General features: G+C 45.9%; 1 protein-coding gene across 1 annotated transcript in view; it reads left to right on the top strand.

The window, feature by feature from the left end:
* The window catches only part of EFCAB6 (EF-hand calcium binding domain 6), a 303,634-nt gene that overhangs the window by 225,464 nt on the left and 64,146 nt on the right, over nt 1–14,024 (top strand). The window contains 2 exon segments of the mRNA XM_008577701.1: nt 7,006–7,200; nt 11,692–11,847. Coding sequence (XP_008575923.1) covers nt 7,006–7,200; nt 11,692–11,847 — 351 coding nt within the window.

Below are 14,024 nucleotides of genomic sequence, written 5' to 3'. Positions count from 1 at the left end.
GGCAAGTTCTGCTACATTCTTTTTCAGGGCATTGATTTCCTTGTACATTTCTTCTTTCAGGTCCCGTATACTTTTCCTCATTTCATTATGTTGTCTAGCTGAGTTTTCTTGTATCTCATTTAGTTTCCTTAGAATTATCACTCGAAATTCCTTGTCAGACATATCAAGGGCTTCTTGTTCTATAGGATCTAGAGCTTGAGAGTTATTATCCTTTGGTGGTGTACTTTCTTGATTTTTCGTATTTCTGTTATCTTTTCTTTGATGTTTATTCATTGTGGCAGGGGGTTTGACAGTCCACAGGTCTGACACTATTGTCTGACTAAGATGTTGCTGGGGTTGCCAATTTTGTATGGCTACCTCAGTGACTGCTCAGTTGGCCACTAGTGCCTTGCGTGTGTGGTTGCCTCAGGTCTTGGGCCTCTCCGGGGAGCCACCTCTCTGGTCAGCCTGGACTCGGCCGGGTTGCTGGGTCACAGGGTGGTACCACAGGATGTGTGGTCTCTACCGAGCTTCTACCTCCCCTGCTGGACGTCTCCCTGTTCCACGCACACTGGGCCAGGCTGCTGGGATGCACAGAGGCACCACAGAGCGTGTGGTCTCTGTGGAGCTTCCCTTTCCTGTGCTGGATGTCTCCCTGCTCCGTGCGCGCTGGGCCGGGCTTGGGATGGAGCCGGGTGGCAGTGGTGAAGCCTACCTGCTACTGGATCGCATGGTGGCGGCCCCCCCACAGGGTGTGTGGTCTCTACGGAGCTTCTGCCTCCCCTCCTGAACATCTCTCTGCTCCGTATGCACTGGGCCGAGCTGCTGGGCCACGCAGCAGTGGTGTGGTCTCTGTGGAGCTTCTGCATCCCCCACTGGACATCTCCCTGCTCCACCCACACTGGGCCGGGCTGCTGCATCATGCATCGGCAGTGTGGTCCCCACAGAGCTCCCACCTCCCCTGTCAGACGTTACCCTGCTCCGTGCGCACTGGGTGGGGCTGGGAATGGAGCTGGGTGGCGGCGGTGAAGCCTACCTGCTGGATCGCATGGTGGCGGCCCCACAGGGTGTGTGGTTTCTGCAGAGCCTCTGCCTCCCCTGCTGGACATCATCCTGCTTCATGTGCACTGGGCTGGGCTGGGAATGGAGCTGGGTGGTGGCGGTGAAGCCTATCTGCTGGATCGCATGACGGTGGCCCTGCAGGGCATGTGGTTTCCGTGGAGCTTCTGCCTCCCCTGCTGGATGTCTCCCCGTTCCATATGCACTTGATGTTATGTTTTTATAGTTGTAAATCGGTTGATTTGTGGGAGAGAGTGATGCTGGGAACTGTCTATTCCGCCATCTTGACTGGAAGTTCCCCAATTTTTTTTAATTGTGTTGAGACACACAAACATAAACTTTACCAGCTTAACCATTTTTAAGCATGTAGTTCAGCAGTATCAATACTTTCACAGTACTGTGCAGCCATCACCACCATCCAGCTCCATTACTCTGTCCATCTGGCAAAACTGAAACATCTGAGGTGACCATAAGCTGAGTCAGCTCCAGCAATCTGTTGGCCAGGGTGGGTTAACTGCAGTGACAAACAAGGCTGTCATCTCTATGGCTTCCCACAAATGATGTTATGGTCTAGTGGTGGGGGTACTCTGTCCACAAGATCATTCAGAAGGAGCCAGGTGTCCCACCACCCTCTGAACCTTTTGTGCCTACACAGCAGAGGCAGGAAAGAACACAAGGATCATGGGGTCAGCTGTGTAGAGGCCAGGCCTGGAAATGTGGCCCTCACTTTGCCCATATTCTGTGGGCCAGAATCCATGCACATGGCTGCACCTGCCTGCAGGAGAGGCTTGGAGAAGCTATGTGCGTGCGTGTCCAGGAGGAAAAAGAAATGGAGATTGGGAACTTAAAATGGCGTCTGCCACACCTGGAATTACCCCCAAGGGGGAAGGGAAAAGGGGGATTCAAGGCAGATGAAACTCCAGTGTCCAGGTGGGAAAACAGAAACCACTCTTAATATTTACGGCCAAGTGGGATTTAATGCACCAAAAGATGGCAAAGACGGCAGAGGGCATGCTCATGGGGGACTCCCAGGAGGTGCGACACCTGAGTTGAGACTTAATAAACAGTCATTAGCTGGGGAAGAAGTCAGAGTAGAGGAAGGACATCCCATGAGCAGAAGCCTAGAGCTGGAGGAGGGTGGGAAGTCCTGGGACGGGACGGAAGAGGAAGGAGACGTGTGGAGGACCAGAGTGCTGCTTGTATTGGAAGTGCCTGGGACCGACAGCCTGTCCCACCAAGGGGAATGCCAAGCCCAGAGCATCACTCAGTGTTGCTGCCCCAGCCAGAGACTGGTGCTTGTCATCATTTCATCAGGTGGAATTCAACTATTTTGGATCTAAAACAAACTTTGCTGGAAAACCATGAAGAGAGTATATTATAAAAATGCTCAAAAGAGAAGACTCCAGAAGGAAAGCAGCAGTCTCAGAAATGTCAGTGTAGATTATTAGCTGAATGAAACCAGCTAATCAAACAGACTTGATAGAAAGTTTTGGAGATAATTAATGCCCAATATATGTACATTTCTTGATATGACAGGTAAGTTGCCCATCGGTATTCAATTATAAAAAGAAGAGACTATGAAAAAGTACCTGTGTCACATTCAGCAGCTCATGTGAAAAAAGTCTTATGGTTCAGTTAACAGGAAGCTGGGTCATTTCTTTTGGTTCAACCAAGGCAGTGCCTGAAGAGAACCTACTCAGTGCCCAGCTGGTGGAACATCTGGACAAGGAGCCTCAAGATGGGAAAGGGTTTGAAAAGGTTGAAAGAACAGGATCTTTAGCTTAGAAAAGTGAGGATTTAAAGGGACATGATTGTATGGGTTGAGTTTTTTTTTTTTTCCCCTTTTGTCTTTTTTCGTGACCAGCAACGGATCGCAACCCTCAGTGTCGCGCCCGTACCGGACCGGGACCGGCAACGGGATCGCAACCCTCGGTGTTGCGCCTGCACCTCGCTCAGCCAGTGAGCGGCCGGTCTGTATGTGGGATCCGAACCCTCGGCGGGAGCGCCGCCGCACTCCCAAGTGGCGCACTGTAGCAGTGCACCACCGGGCCGGCCATGGGTTGAGTTTTAAAGGAGCTGTGTACAAAGGAGGTTCAACATGGATATGGTTCTTAGCTAAACATAAAGAGCTTTTCGGTGATTAAAGTTATCTAGAACTCTAGTAGGCAGTTTGGAGGGGTGAGTTTCCCATCTCTGCATGGCTTTATCCAAGGCTAAATAGCCACTTATTGGGGAGCATAGAAGAGGGGTGTTGGCCTTGGATGGTGATGGGAGCAGATGGGGTTTAATCTCCCGTGATTCCATTAGGACTTACTGAATTCTGAAGAGCAGCTATTTGAGCCATCAGACCACCCTCCAAAATGGTACCTGAGAGAATCCCTTATGTCCCCAGCTGTACTAGGTGCTACGTCTACCTTTTCTGAGGGCCTGAGTCATCACCAGGGTTTTACGACACCCCCTGATTGGGCCTGTTAACTCTGGGACCAGTGGTGTTCAAAGGTACTTTTGAAATTTATGCAAGAATCAAGTGCCTAAACTGAGCATAAAGGATTAAGATTTTCCCATTAAAGCAAAACAATCAATGTGAACATATCCAAATTTGTGTACAACTAAATTGCTGTGTGCACAATAAATGGGCAAAGGAATCTGATTATATCATAAATTAGTGGCCATTGGCATATGCAAATGCAAGTTTTTATGGGTCCTCTGTTTATGTGCACATTTTTCCTGGTACATCTGTTGCTGAATCATTTTAAAATTCAACCTTTATAGGCAAGTTGTTTTTTTTAATGTTACACAAAGGATTGTATAATGAAGAGTGAGGTTATGTAAGCTGAATTAACTCTCTTATTATTCACATTTATAACAATATTTTAGTTGCAGTTGTGCAATCTGGTCTTCTGTTCCTTTGCAATGAAAATGGAATGTTTATAATCTTTATTAATGAAGTAATTAAGAAGTGCCTTCTCATTCAGTTCAACTGTCATAGTTTAGAGTTTGTTGTTGGTAATCTCTTGAGCATAACACACCAGTAGAGCAGTCCTTCCTTAGAAACATTCTTCCTTCACATTCATTAGCTCAGCACACATGAATTGATAACGTTGCTTGTGCAAAGTGTGTTGCTGGGCATGGGGATCTTGTAAAAATGAGTAAGCCTAGTTTCCCCTCAAGAAACTTGCCATCTTGTAGGAGATAAGACATGGACTCAGGAATGGAATGAGGCAGGATGTGGCAGAGCCTTTGAGTGGCAAATAGCACTAGCAAACACTGGCGTGTGCCCAGAGGACATCAGACCCTGGTCCAAGTCCCTACGTGCATCAACACAGCCATCCTTACCACGCCCTGGAGAAACTCAGAGGGAGGCAGGATTACAGCACTTTTGACTTAGGAGGAGAGAGAGAGGTTTCCAAAAGGAGTGCACTGCTACCTGGAGTTTTGTCAGGTCGGTGGCCTGTGGGCCATCTGTCAGGAACCCTCCATGGGAATGGGGAGCCCCTGGGGAGCTTTATTTGGGGGTGTCGACCAGAGGTGCATTATTACTTCATTCTGGTGGGAAAGGCCAGCTGTGGTCCTGATACAGTTCAAGGAGAGACGCATGGCCCTGGGATCAGGCTGGAAGCTCCAGAAATGACAGCCCCTTGCCATTCCTGGGTATATGGATGTGAAATTGAACTCCCCTTCCTGCAGCAATAGGGAAAGCCATCTGCTGGAGGGGTCCGCCCTTGACAGTGCTGTCTGGGACAACACAACTCTTCTACAGCCATGGGAGAGCCTGTGGACCTCTTTCTTTGGGTGTTTTTGCTTTGTTTTGTTTTAAAAACAAAATTCTCTGATGACTTGTGATTCATCGCAGCTCAGTTTACAATATCCAAAATATGGAACCAGCCTAAGTGTCCATCAGTGAATGACTGGACAAAGAAAATGTGGTATGTATACACACTGGAACACTCTTCAGCCATAACAAAGAATGAATTCTGCCATTTGCGGCAACATGGATGAGTCTGGAGAAAATTATGTTAAGTGAAATAAGCCAGACAAGAAAACAGAAATATCACATGTTCTCACTCATAACTGGCTGCTAGGAAGGAAGGGAGGGAAGGAGGGAAGGAGGAAGGAATGAAGGAGAGAAAGAAAAGGCCACAACAATACATTGAATTTTCAGAAGGAGAGAACAAACCTAAGGATGCTGGAGATGGGGGAGAGGGAGGGAGGGGGTTGGGAAGAGACAGGTCGGGCAAAGGGCATAAAGAAAAATCACGATTTGTAAGAATGAATATGCTAGTAATAAAAACTTAAAATGAAAAAAATAAAAATAAAAAATAAAAACAAAATGCGCCGACTAAAGGTAGAATGGCAGTCGCAAGTACTGAGAGTATACCAATAACAGATACCTGCAAAGGGCTTCAGAAGTTTACACGGATAATAGTAACCAGAGCGGCGCGGGCTCCAGGCTGAGACTTTACATCTAGGAATGCCCAGGATGGCTCCTGGGTGAGGAACTGTGCCCTGGAGTGGGTGAGGGCCTCACAGCTGGTGAGCTGGTGTTCGACTCACAGCCCTCCACCCTAGGCCACCTTCAGTAAAGGGAAAGAAGTCGCCAGAGGGGAGGGAAATGGGCCTGGATGCTCAACAGGGCAGGCAGACGTCAGACACGTGGCAGAGGGAGCAGCAGACCTGTAGGGACCAGACGGAAGAGGAGCAGGGGAAGGAGGGGCCTGGGACTCTCACCGGCACCTTGGGGGACAGGCCCACATGGCCTCGGGACAGGACAATGGCCTTCCAGCTCCTGGGAGCCTCTGCAGATTTTAGCACAAGTGCATGAGACACCTACCCAAACTTCTTACCCCTCCTCTTCTACCCACTATCCCACCCCTTGAGGACAAGCGCATGGCTCAATAAATGAAATTGTTCATTGTTATTCAACTGTCACATGGAGCTCGGTGTGTTGAAGGTGACCGTGGGGTCCTGGAGATCTCCAGGACTTCATGAGTTAACTAGCAGAGGGAAGTTCTGCTTCCCAAAGGAAACCGTTTGTTCTTATGCTCAGGCAAATACCCAAACGGTGTCCCAATGCAAGAATTATGCCTGCAAAATTGTTTAAATATAGTCTTGTTCCTTGTGACTCTGAGTTCATCTGGGAAGCATCACATCTGCAAATGCCACTTTTATCGGTTAGATGAGGACCAAGATCTTTATGTAAAAATAAATGCTTTTTTTCTTAAAGAAAATTGGCAATTTGCCTTAAAAATTTTATTAAAGTAATTCTATTCTATTTGAATAATGTTGGGAGATAAAAAAAACCCTCCATTATGCCTTTTTTAATGAATTATAATTCAGAAAAATCTCAATAATAGAAAATGAAATATAAGGTACTTAGCGTAATTCTTATCTTGTTTTCCCTACCAGTCTCTCTTGTTGGTTGTATGTACTTGGCATCTCTTTAAAGAGAAAGTGTGGGAATTTTACCATCCTTGAATCAAGTGGCATTCATTTATTCGAGTTTTAAGATTAAATATGCTTTTTGAAGAATTTTCTTCTAAACCTTAGAATATTTCCTTTTACATGTAGGTACTCCATTTAAAAAACTGTTGAATGCATGGAAGGTCTGATTTTCACTTTTGGTAGGCACAAGCGGGTTTCTAACAAAGTGGCAGGGGAACGACTTTGGCTGCACACTCTTGGGACAGGCCATGTCTGAGACGATCATTCTGTTGACTCAAGCACTGGCTTTCAACCTTTGATGTGCCCCAAGCTCACCTGGGGATCTGGTTACAATGCAGATTTGGATCGGGTCTGCATTTCTGACTGTCCCCGGTGAGGCCCGTGCTGTGGCCCGCAGCGCATGCTTGGAGAGGTGAGGAGCCGGACTCGGTGCTCCCCACAGACAGTGCAGGTGTCACCAGAACCCTGATCATCAGCACACCTTCGTGGCTACTGATGAGAGCTTTTTTTTCTTTTTTCTTTAAGCTACGACACTGAGGGAAGAGGATACATTACTTACCAGGAGTTTTTACAGAAATTGGGCGTTAGCTATTCACCAGCTGTCCATCGGCCCTACGCAGAGGATTATTTCAACTTCATGGGTCATTTCACTAAGCCACAGCAGGTACAGGAAGAGATCAGAGAGCTGCAGCAGAGTGTAGAGAAGGCCGTGCCGGCCAGGTGAGTCTGTACGTATCACGGGACCACAATCTGAACACCTATTCCTACACTTACCTTTACAGCAAAAGTTGTTTCAAAATTGTGCCTTCCAGAGCTGGCAAAGTTACCATGAAATTGTTATCTCGTCCACTGTTGTAGATTCTAGAAATTGGTGCTAAGTCAAAGAGCTATAAAGTAGTGGAAAAGCTATAAGCCTATCCCACTTTACCCAGTCACCATCTCATATCATTTTCTCATATCTTATAGGTCACCCTTGAAAATTATCCTTTTTAGTCACGTACTAAATACTGCCTGACCCCTCCCTTGGCCCAACTGGAATGCAAGCTCCTTTAGGATATCTGTCACTTTAACCAGTGCCTGATTCCTAACAGGCACCCCATAGAGACTCGTTGAATGAATGAACGAACAGACATCTCCTTTAACTCGCCACTTCTACTTTGGGGACTTTAATCCACAGAAATAATTCAGAAGAGGCCAACAGCTCAGCAGTTGGAAGGTATCATCGGAATACCTTTCAATCCAAATTAGTGCCCTGGCTTAGTAGAGTGTGGACCAAAAAGGTATGAAATAGTATATGCCTATTGAAATTGTTGTGGAAAAAGAGGGAAAATGTTTGGGAGGAAGGACTAACGTAGTGAAATTTTGAACAGTACAAGTATGTATACCACGACCGGACGTTAAATTTATGTGCAGGGACACAAGGACCCGAAGATGCTGTGCAGCAGGTAATGGGTTGTATTTGGAAGCTGGGATTGTGCATGATTATTTTCAAAGTTCAAAACAAGTTACTCATGGCAACAAGTTACTCATTTACAGCATAGGAAAGAATTGTGCCGCATATGTGACCGTACAGGAATGAGACAGATTTTCCTGCAAATAGACGTAGTCTCAGTCCTGGCGGTTGTCCACACATGTGGCTCTTCCTGCCACTCTGTGACTCTGCCTTAGCTCCACCTTGCTCCACCTTGCTGTTCGTGGGTCTGTCTCCACCTGTCATTTCAGAAGGCAGCATTCAGCGCTCTGTCCCCACCGCTTCACATAACACCTCAATGAATGAATGAGCTGTGCTGAAGAGTCTCCAAAGGAAACAAGAACACAGGACACAGGGATGAGGCATAATGACCAAATGGGGTTTAAGAGAAAAACAGTTTGAAAACACCATGGAATTATGTCAAAGTTGCTGAGTTATAAATCCCAAAAGCAGAGAATTGAGTTTGTGAAATTCAAAGTAAAATATGCACACGACTGGTATAAATCAAATATGCCATAAAGCTAATGAAAAAGTGGAATTTATCTTTACCAGACAGGGGTGGCCTCATTACCCACTGGTGTCTTCCCTGATTGTCTCTGCTGCCACTTGTGAGTAATGAGGCTCCATGCAAGAAATCTCGCGTCCTTGGCACCCGCAGCCCACACTCTCTCTGCTGTGTTTGCTCATCGTGGGAACATGGGTCCAGAGCCGGAAGAGCTACGCACCATGAGACCATGTGTTTCAGATCATCAGGCTCGGTTTACTAACTCACACAGCCCAGTCCTCTCTGCCACGATTGTATTCTCTTACTAAAGAAGACAAATGCGTGACCAGCTTCTGTTTTCTCAAAAATATCAGCTTGTAAAAATTATCAAGTAACTTGGCCCTTCAGGACGGCTTATTTTTAAAATTTGCTGTCAGTGGGTCTTTCACATGAGCCACGAGATTCAATGTTTCCAGGATTTTTTTTACCTCCTCATTTATACCAAAATTCTAAGATTGATAGATGGGAGTCATGTTCAATCAAAGTGGCCAAAAGTTTAGATTTGCCTCTTAAATCTAAGGGAATTCATTTTGTTTGGAGTGCCCTAAATCCATTTTTTAAATTTAAGAAAAACCTTCCTTTAAACTTTCATTTCTTTTTCCATGCCTTGCTCTTTTTGGCCTGAGTCTGAGTTGCAGATTCAGAACCAGAACAGCTCCGCGCCAGCAACTCCATCACACGGCCCGCTCCGAAACGCACAGAAGCGCACGTGCAGACTCCACCCAGCAGTGCCAGGCCAGGGAGGCCACGTGCAAGGCCCTCCGTGGCTGTCCCCCTGGCCGTGACAGTGCCTTCTCCACACCTCTATCTCGCTGTCCAGACCAGAAGCCGGACTTGGACCCAGAGCACTTTGTCACTGAGTGTTGGCTGACACCGTTTCTGTTTGGCAGTGTGCAGTGATTTGTGCTCTAAACCCTCATTTACTCTGCACACATATTCCCTCCGCAAGGGAAATAATTACCACCTAGAAACCAGTCCAAGAAATGCCAAATGCCTCAATTTCTCTAAAAATATGTATCTCAAAAAATGTTTTGATTTTTTATACCTTCATTTGCTTTCATTTTGAAGGATTAAGTGGAATATAATAGCTTTGATGATGAGTAATCACTTTGTAGCCTGGGACTGAATTCAATGTACACCTGTAAGGGAATCCAGAAAGTTGTTTCTGTCGGTACACATTCACGGACCAGTTCACGCGGCTCAGTTGTAGTAAGTGCCGAGACGGCGTCGAGTGAGCCAATTCCAGCTTGGGGGCCAGAAGGGAAAGGCGTAGATGCTCCATGGAGCTTCAGAGCAAATGCCTCTCCCCCTCCCACCCTGAATATTCCCCTAATTTCACCTCTCCTGGATTTCTGACCTTTCTGTTTCTGTGGAATATTTTTTCCAGTCATGCTCAAGGAACTGTTCTCTCCCACAAATACACATCTCCAGTGGTGACAATTAACCACTAAAGACTGAGGTTTTAGAATTTATAGCACATTTTTTTCCCCTGGGTAATAACCAGAAAGCCAAGATTGAGTCTGAGCCCATCAGACAAGCATATTGTTCAGTATGTTAGGAAGAGCTTTCAGAGACCTGGGTGAGCTGAAATCACAGAATTTATAATCAGTCCACCATAGGTAAGTGCAAGATGGTTTATTCTTAAAGATTTCCCCACTTTTTTAGTCCTGTAATGATATGGATTGAATTGCATCCCCCAAGTTTTATGTATTAGAAGCTTGATCCCCACTACGACTGTTAAAAAGGTGGGAAATCCTATTACAGTCATTGAAAGGTGGGGCCTTGAAGAGGTGATTAGATTGTAGGACCATGCCATAGGGAGTGGACTAGTAATGGTGGTCATGGGCATGGTTCTGAGGGCTTTAAAAGGAGAGCGCATGAGGACCTATCTCTCTCTCTCTGCTTGTGCCATCTTGCAATGTGATACCCTGTGTCACTGAAGCCACCACCAAGGAAGACCCTCATCAGATGTGTTCCCCGAACTCTGGACTTCCCAGCCTCTGAAACTGTAAGCGATGAATTTCATTTTCTTAGAAATTACCCACTTATGAGTATTTTGTTCCAAGCAACAGAAACAGACTCATACACTTAACAGTAATTTTTTTAAGTCAGAGAAGAATTTTCTTGAACCGAAAAATTGAATCATGGAATCTCAAATGTATTCTGCAAGAAAATCAACCCTGGAGCTGGGAACTACGGCAGGATGCTCGCTGTCAGAGAAAGGCCCTTTCTTGGCCCGACTCTGCCACTGGGTCTGGACACTGTCCCGTTCCTTGTCTATAACATGCAGAGGATAACACCCCCCGGGAGGCTTGTCGAGAAGATCGAATGTGAGAATGTGCATCGAGAAGACAGCACAGCTCCTGGCTTGTCAGCTGATGCACACAAATGGTGGCTGTGTTTCTTAACAATAAAAGTATCTGATAAAAAAACAGGGGTCCCCGGCCCCTCCCTTGCCCCCACCACTGACAGGACCCTGGGCCTCTCCCACTCCTCGCTTGCTGCCCTTCTCCACACTTGCCTTAGGGCCTTGGTGCTGGCTGTTCCCTGGGCCCCTGAGAAAGCTCTGCCCATGGCGGACACCTTCACCTGCCAGTCTTAGCTCCGTGTCACCTTCCCAGAAAGGCCTGCCTGCACCCCTGCTTAGAAGTGCAACCCACTGCCGCTCTGGGCATCCACAGTCTCTCTAACTGGCTCTTTCTCTCACCTACTAACCTCCTGTGTGACGTACTCATGTCTTCTATTTATTGCCAATCTTGCTCCCACTGGAATGTAAATTCTTCTAGGGATGCCTGTTTGATTCCCTAGATGCGTCCCAACACGTGTAGTACATGGTACATACGAGGTGCCCGACAGCTATTTATTGAGAACGAATGTGTATTTCAGTCTATAATATCACTTTATTTTTAAGTTCTTGGTTCCATTTGTAAAGTACCAATTCTAAGTAAAAAAAAAACAAGGTTATAATTTCTCTAATGTAGTTTGCTAGTAATAATGAAAATGATGATACAGAATTATAATTTTTTCTGGAATACCTTTTAATGTAAATGTTACACTGAAGCTCCAAAACGTCTTCAAAATTAGTTCTTAGATGAGCCATTAAATCATTGCCTTAGAATGATCATGAAACACTTGCTCTAAAGAAAATATTTGTTTTCCAGATTTTAGGGTGTATCTGAAATGTATTCTCTTTCAGGGAAAAGCTTATGGACCATTATCAAGATATCAGCAAAGCACTCACCAAACTAGATAAACCCCCAAACGGCTTCATATCCATATGCGAAATACAGAAAGTGCTGCAGGAATGTGGCTGTTCTCTTAAGGAAGAGGAGCTGACCAGTCTTCTGAACAGGTTTCTTTTTTCACTGGTTTAAATACTTTTCTCAGGTTGCTGAAAAACATGTTGGCGAGTTGCTTTTGTTTCTTCTTATACATCCACTGAAACAGCCTTTTGACATTGAAATAACCTCCACATATTCCTTTGGCTGGGCTACCTTAGAGTGGATTTGAGCCCATCAAAAATAAAAACAAAGGGCCGACCCGGTGGCGCATTCGGTACAGTGTGGTGCTTGCCCGCCAAGGGTTCAGATCCCATATAGAGACCGGTCCGCTCACTGGTTGAGTGCGGTGTGGCCGCTTGGGAGCGCGGCGGCGCTCCTGCCAAGGGTTCAGATCCCATATAGAGACCGGTCCTCTCACTGGTTGAGCGCGGTGCGGGCGCAACACCGAGGGTTGCGATCCCGTTACCGGTCACGAAAAAAGACAAAAAGGAAAAAAATAAAATAAAAAATAAAAACAAAAAGCAACCTGACAAATACGTACCTTTTCCTGGTGTGTATTGGCGTACCTTTTCCTGGTGTGTCTTGGCAGCAAAGTCATCCTTTTTTAACTTGAGTTTTTGTTGTATCCAAGTTATTCATGCGCTTAGGCGGGAGTCAAACCGTCCTGTGAGGCTTAGTATTGAAAGGGGCAGCCCCTGCCCTGCCCCTGCCCTCACCGCTGCTCCCAGGGCCGACAACTTCCAACGCTTTTGGCTGATGCCTTTTGGGACCGAACTCCCTATTTCCTAAATGACAAGCTTATGCTGCTATTTCTTGATTTTTTACTTTTAGGCAGTATCTACTGACTTCCTACCAGGGAGATATGGGTTTAACTCCTTTTTACCCATCCCCTACCACTAAGCACCTACCCCTCAGCCCCCACCCCTGAAAACACATGGGGACCTCTCCACATGCTCACCATGTCACTGTGTCACCTGCATCACTGTCACTAGCTAATCACTTTTCCTTTCTACATTGCACTTGTTTCCTGAATTAAATTATCCTATGTTTTTGTTTGCATAGTTTCCTATGTACTTAGTATCCCTAATTAAATCCCCCGCCCACCCCTAGGTGTGAAATCTCCTTCCAGTGTGTTCAGACACATCAGCTAATCTATCAGCTTCATCTTCTTGAAGATGGCCCTTTTCATGTTCTTTAATTCTCAGAAATTTTCTTGACTTATGTCATCGATGACTTCCTCTCTCTTCTGTTCTTTCTGAAACTCCTGTTGTTATTGAATTTTGAAACACGTAGCTTGTTCCCTTACATATTTTTAAATATTTCTCTCCTATTTTCCATGTCTTTTTCTCTTTTTTCCACCTTCTGGGAGATTTCCTCGATTTTAGCTCCCAAGCCTTCTTTTGAGATTTTTGTTTCTGTTGTCGTACTTGTGTTTCCTATTACCAGTGCTTATTTTTATTCTCTGAATGTACCCTTTTTTATAGCATCTTATACTTGTTTCAAGGATGCACTATCTCATTTCTCTAAAGATATTAACAATGGACTTTTTTTTTTAAGTTTTCTTTACCCAAGAAGCCTCTCCTTAGTGTTGCTTTTTTTATTTTTTATTTTTTTGTCTTTTTTTTTTATTTTTCATGACCGGCAACGGATCGCAACCCTCAGTGTTGCGCCCGTACCGGACCGGGACCTTTAAGTTTTCTTTACCCAAGAAGCCTCTCCTTAGTGTTGCTTTTTTTATTTTTATTTTTTATTTTTTTGTCTTTTTTTTTTATTTTTCATGACCGGCAACGGATTGCAACCCTCAGTGTTGCGCCCGTACCGGACCGGGACCGGTAACGGGATCGCAACCCTCGGTGTCGCTCCCGCACCTCACTCAGCCAGTGAGCAGGAACCGGTCTGTATGTGGGATCCAAACCCTCAGCGGGAGCGCCGCCACGCTTCCCAAGTGGCGCACTGTAGCAGTGCGCCACCGGGCCGGCCCGTGTTGCTTTTTTTAAACAATCCTTCATGACAGATGCTTTCCTCAAAAATGTGCTCATATTAAGAGCAGGGTACAAAGAAACAGATTAGAAGTTCTGTGCAGTAAGATGGAGCTTGTCAGCTTTGGTCTGAACTGTAGGGTCATCTGACACATAGTTTCCTTGGGGGACCCCCAAATTCGGTATCTTTAAAAGTTTTATTTTGGGGGCCGGCCCGGTGGCGCACTGCTACAGTGCGCCACTTGGGAAGCGTGGCGGGGGGCCCCCCG

The sequence above is a fragment of the Galeopterus variegatus genome, unplaced genomic scaffold (assembly GCF_000696425.1).
Source record: "Galeopterus variegatus unplaced genomic scaffold, G_variegatus-3.0.2 Scaffold1567, whole genome shotgun sequence".
In the NCBI taxonomy this organism is placed as follows: domain Eukaryota; kingdom Metazoa; phylum Chordata; class Mammalia; order Dermoptera; family Cynocephalidae; genus Galeopterus; species Galeopterus variegatus.
The sequence above is the reverse complement of the archived record's forward strand: the minus strand, read 5'-3'. Positions and strand labels throughout refer to the sequence as shown.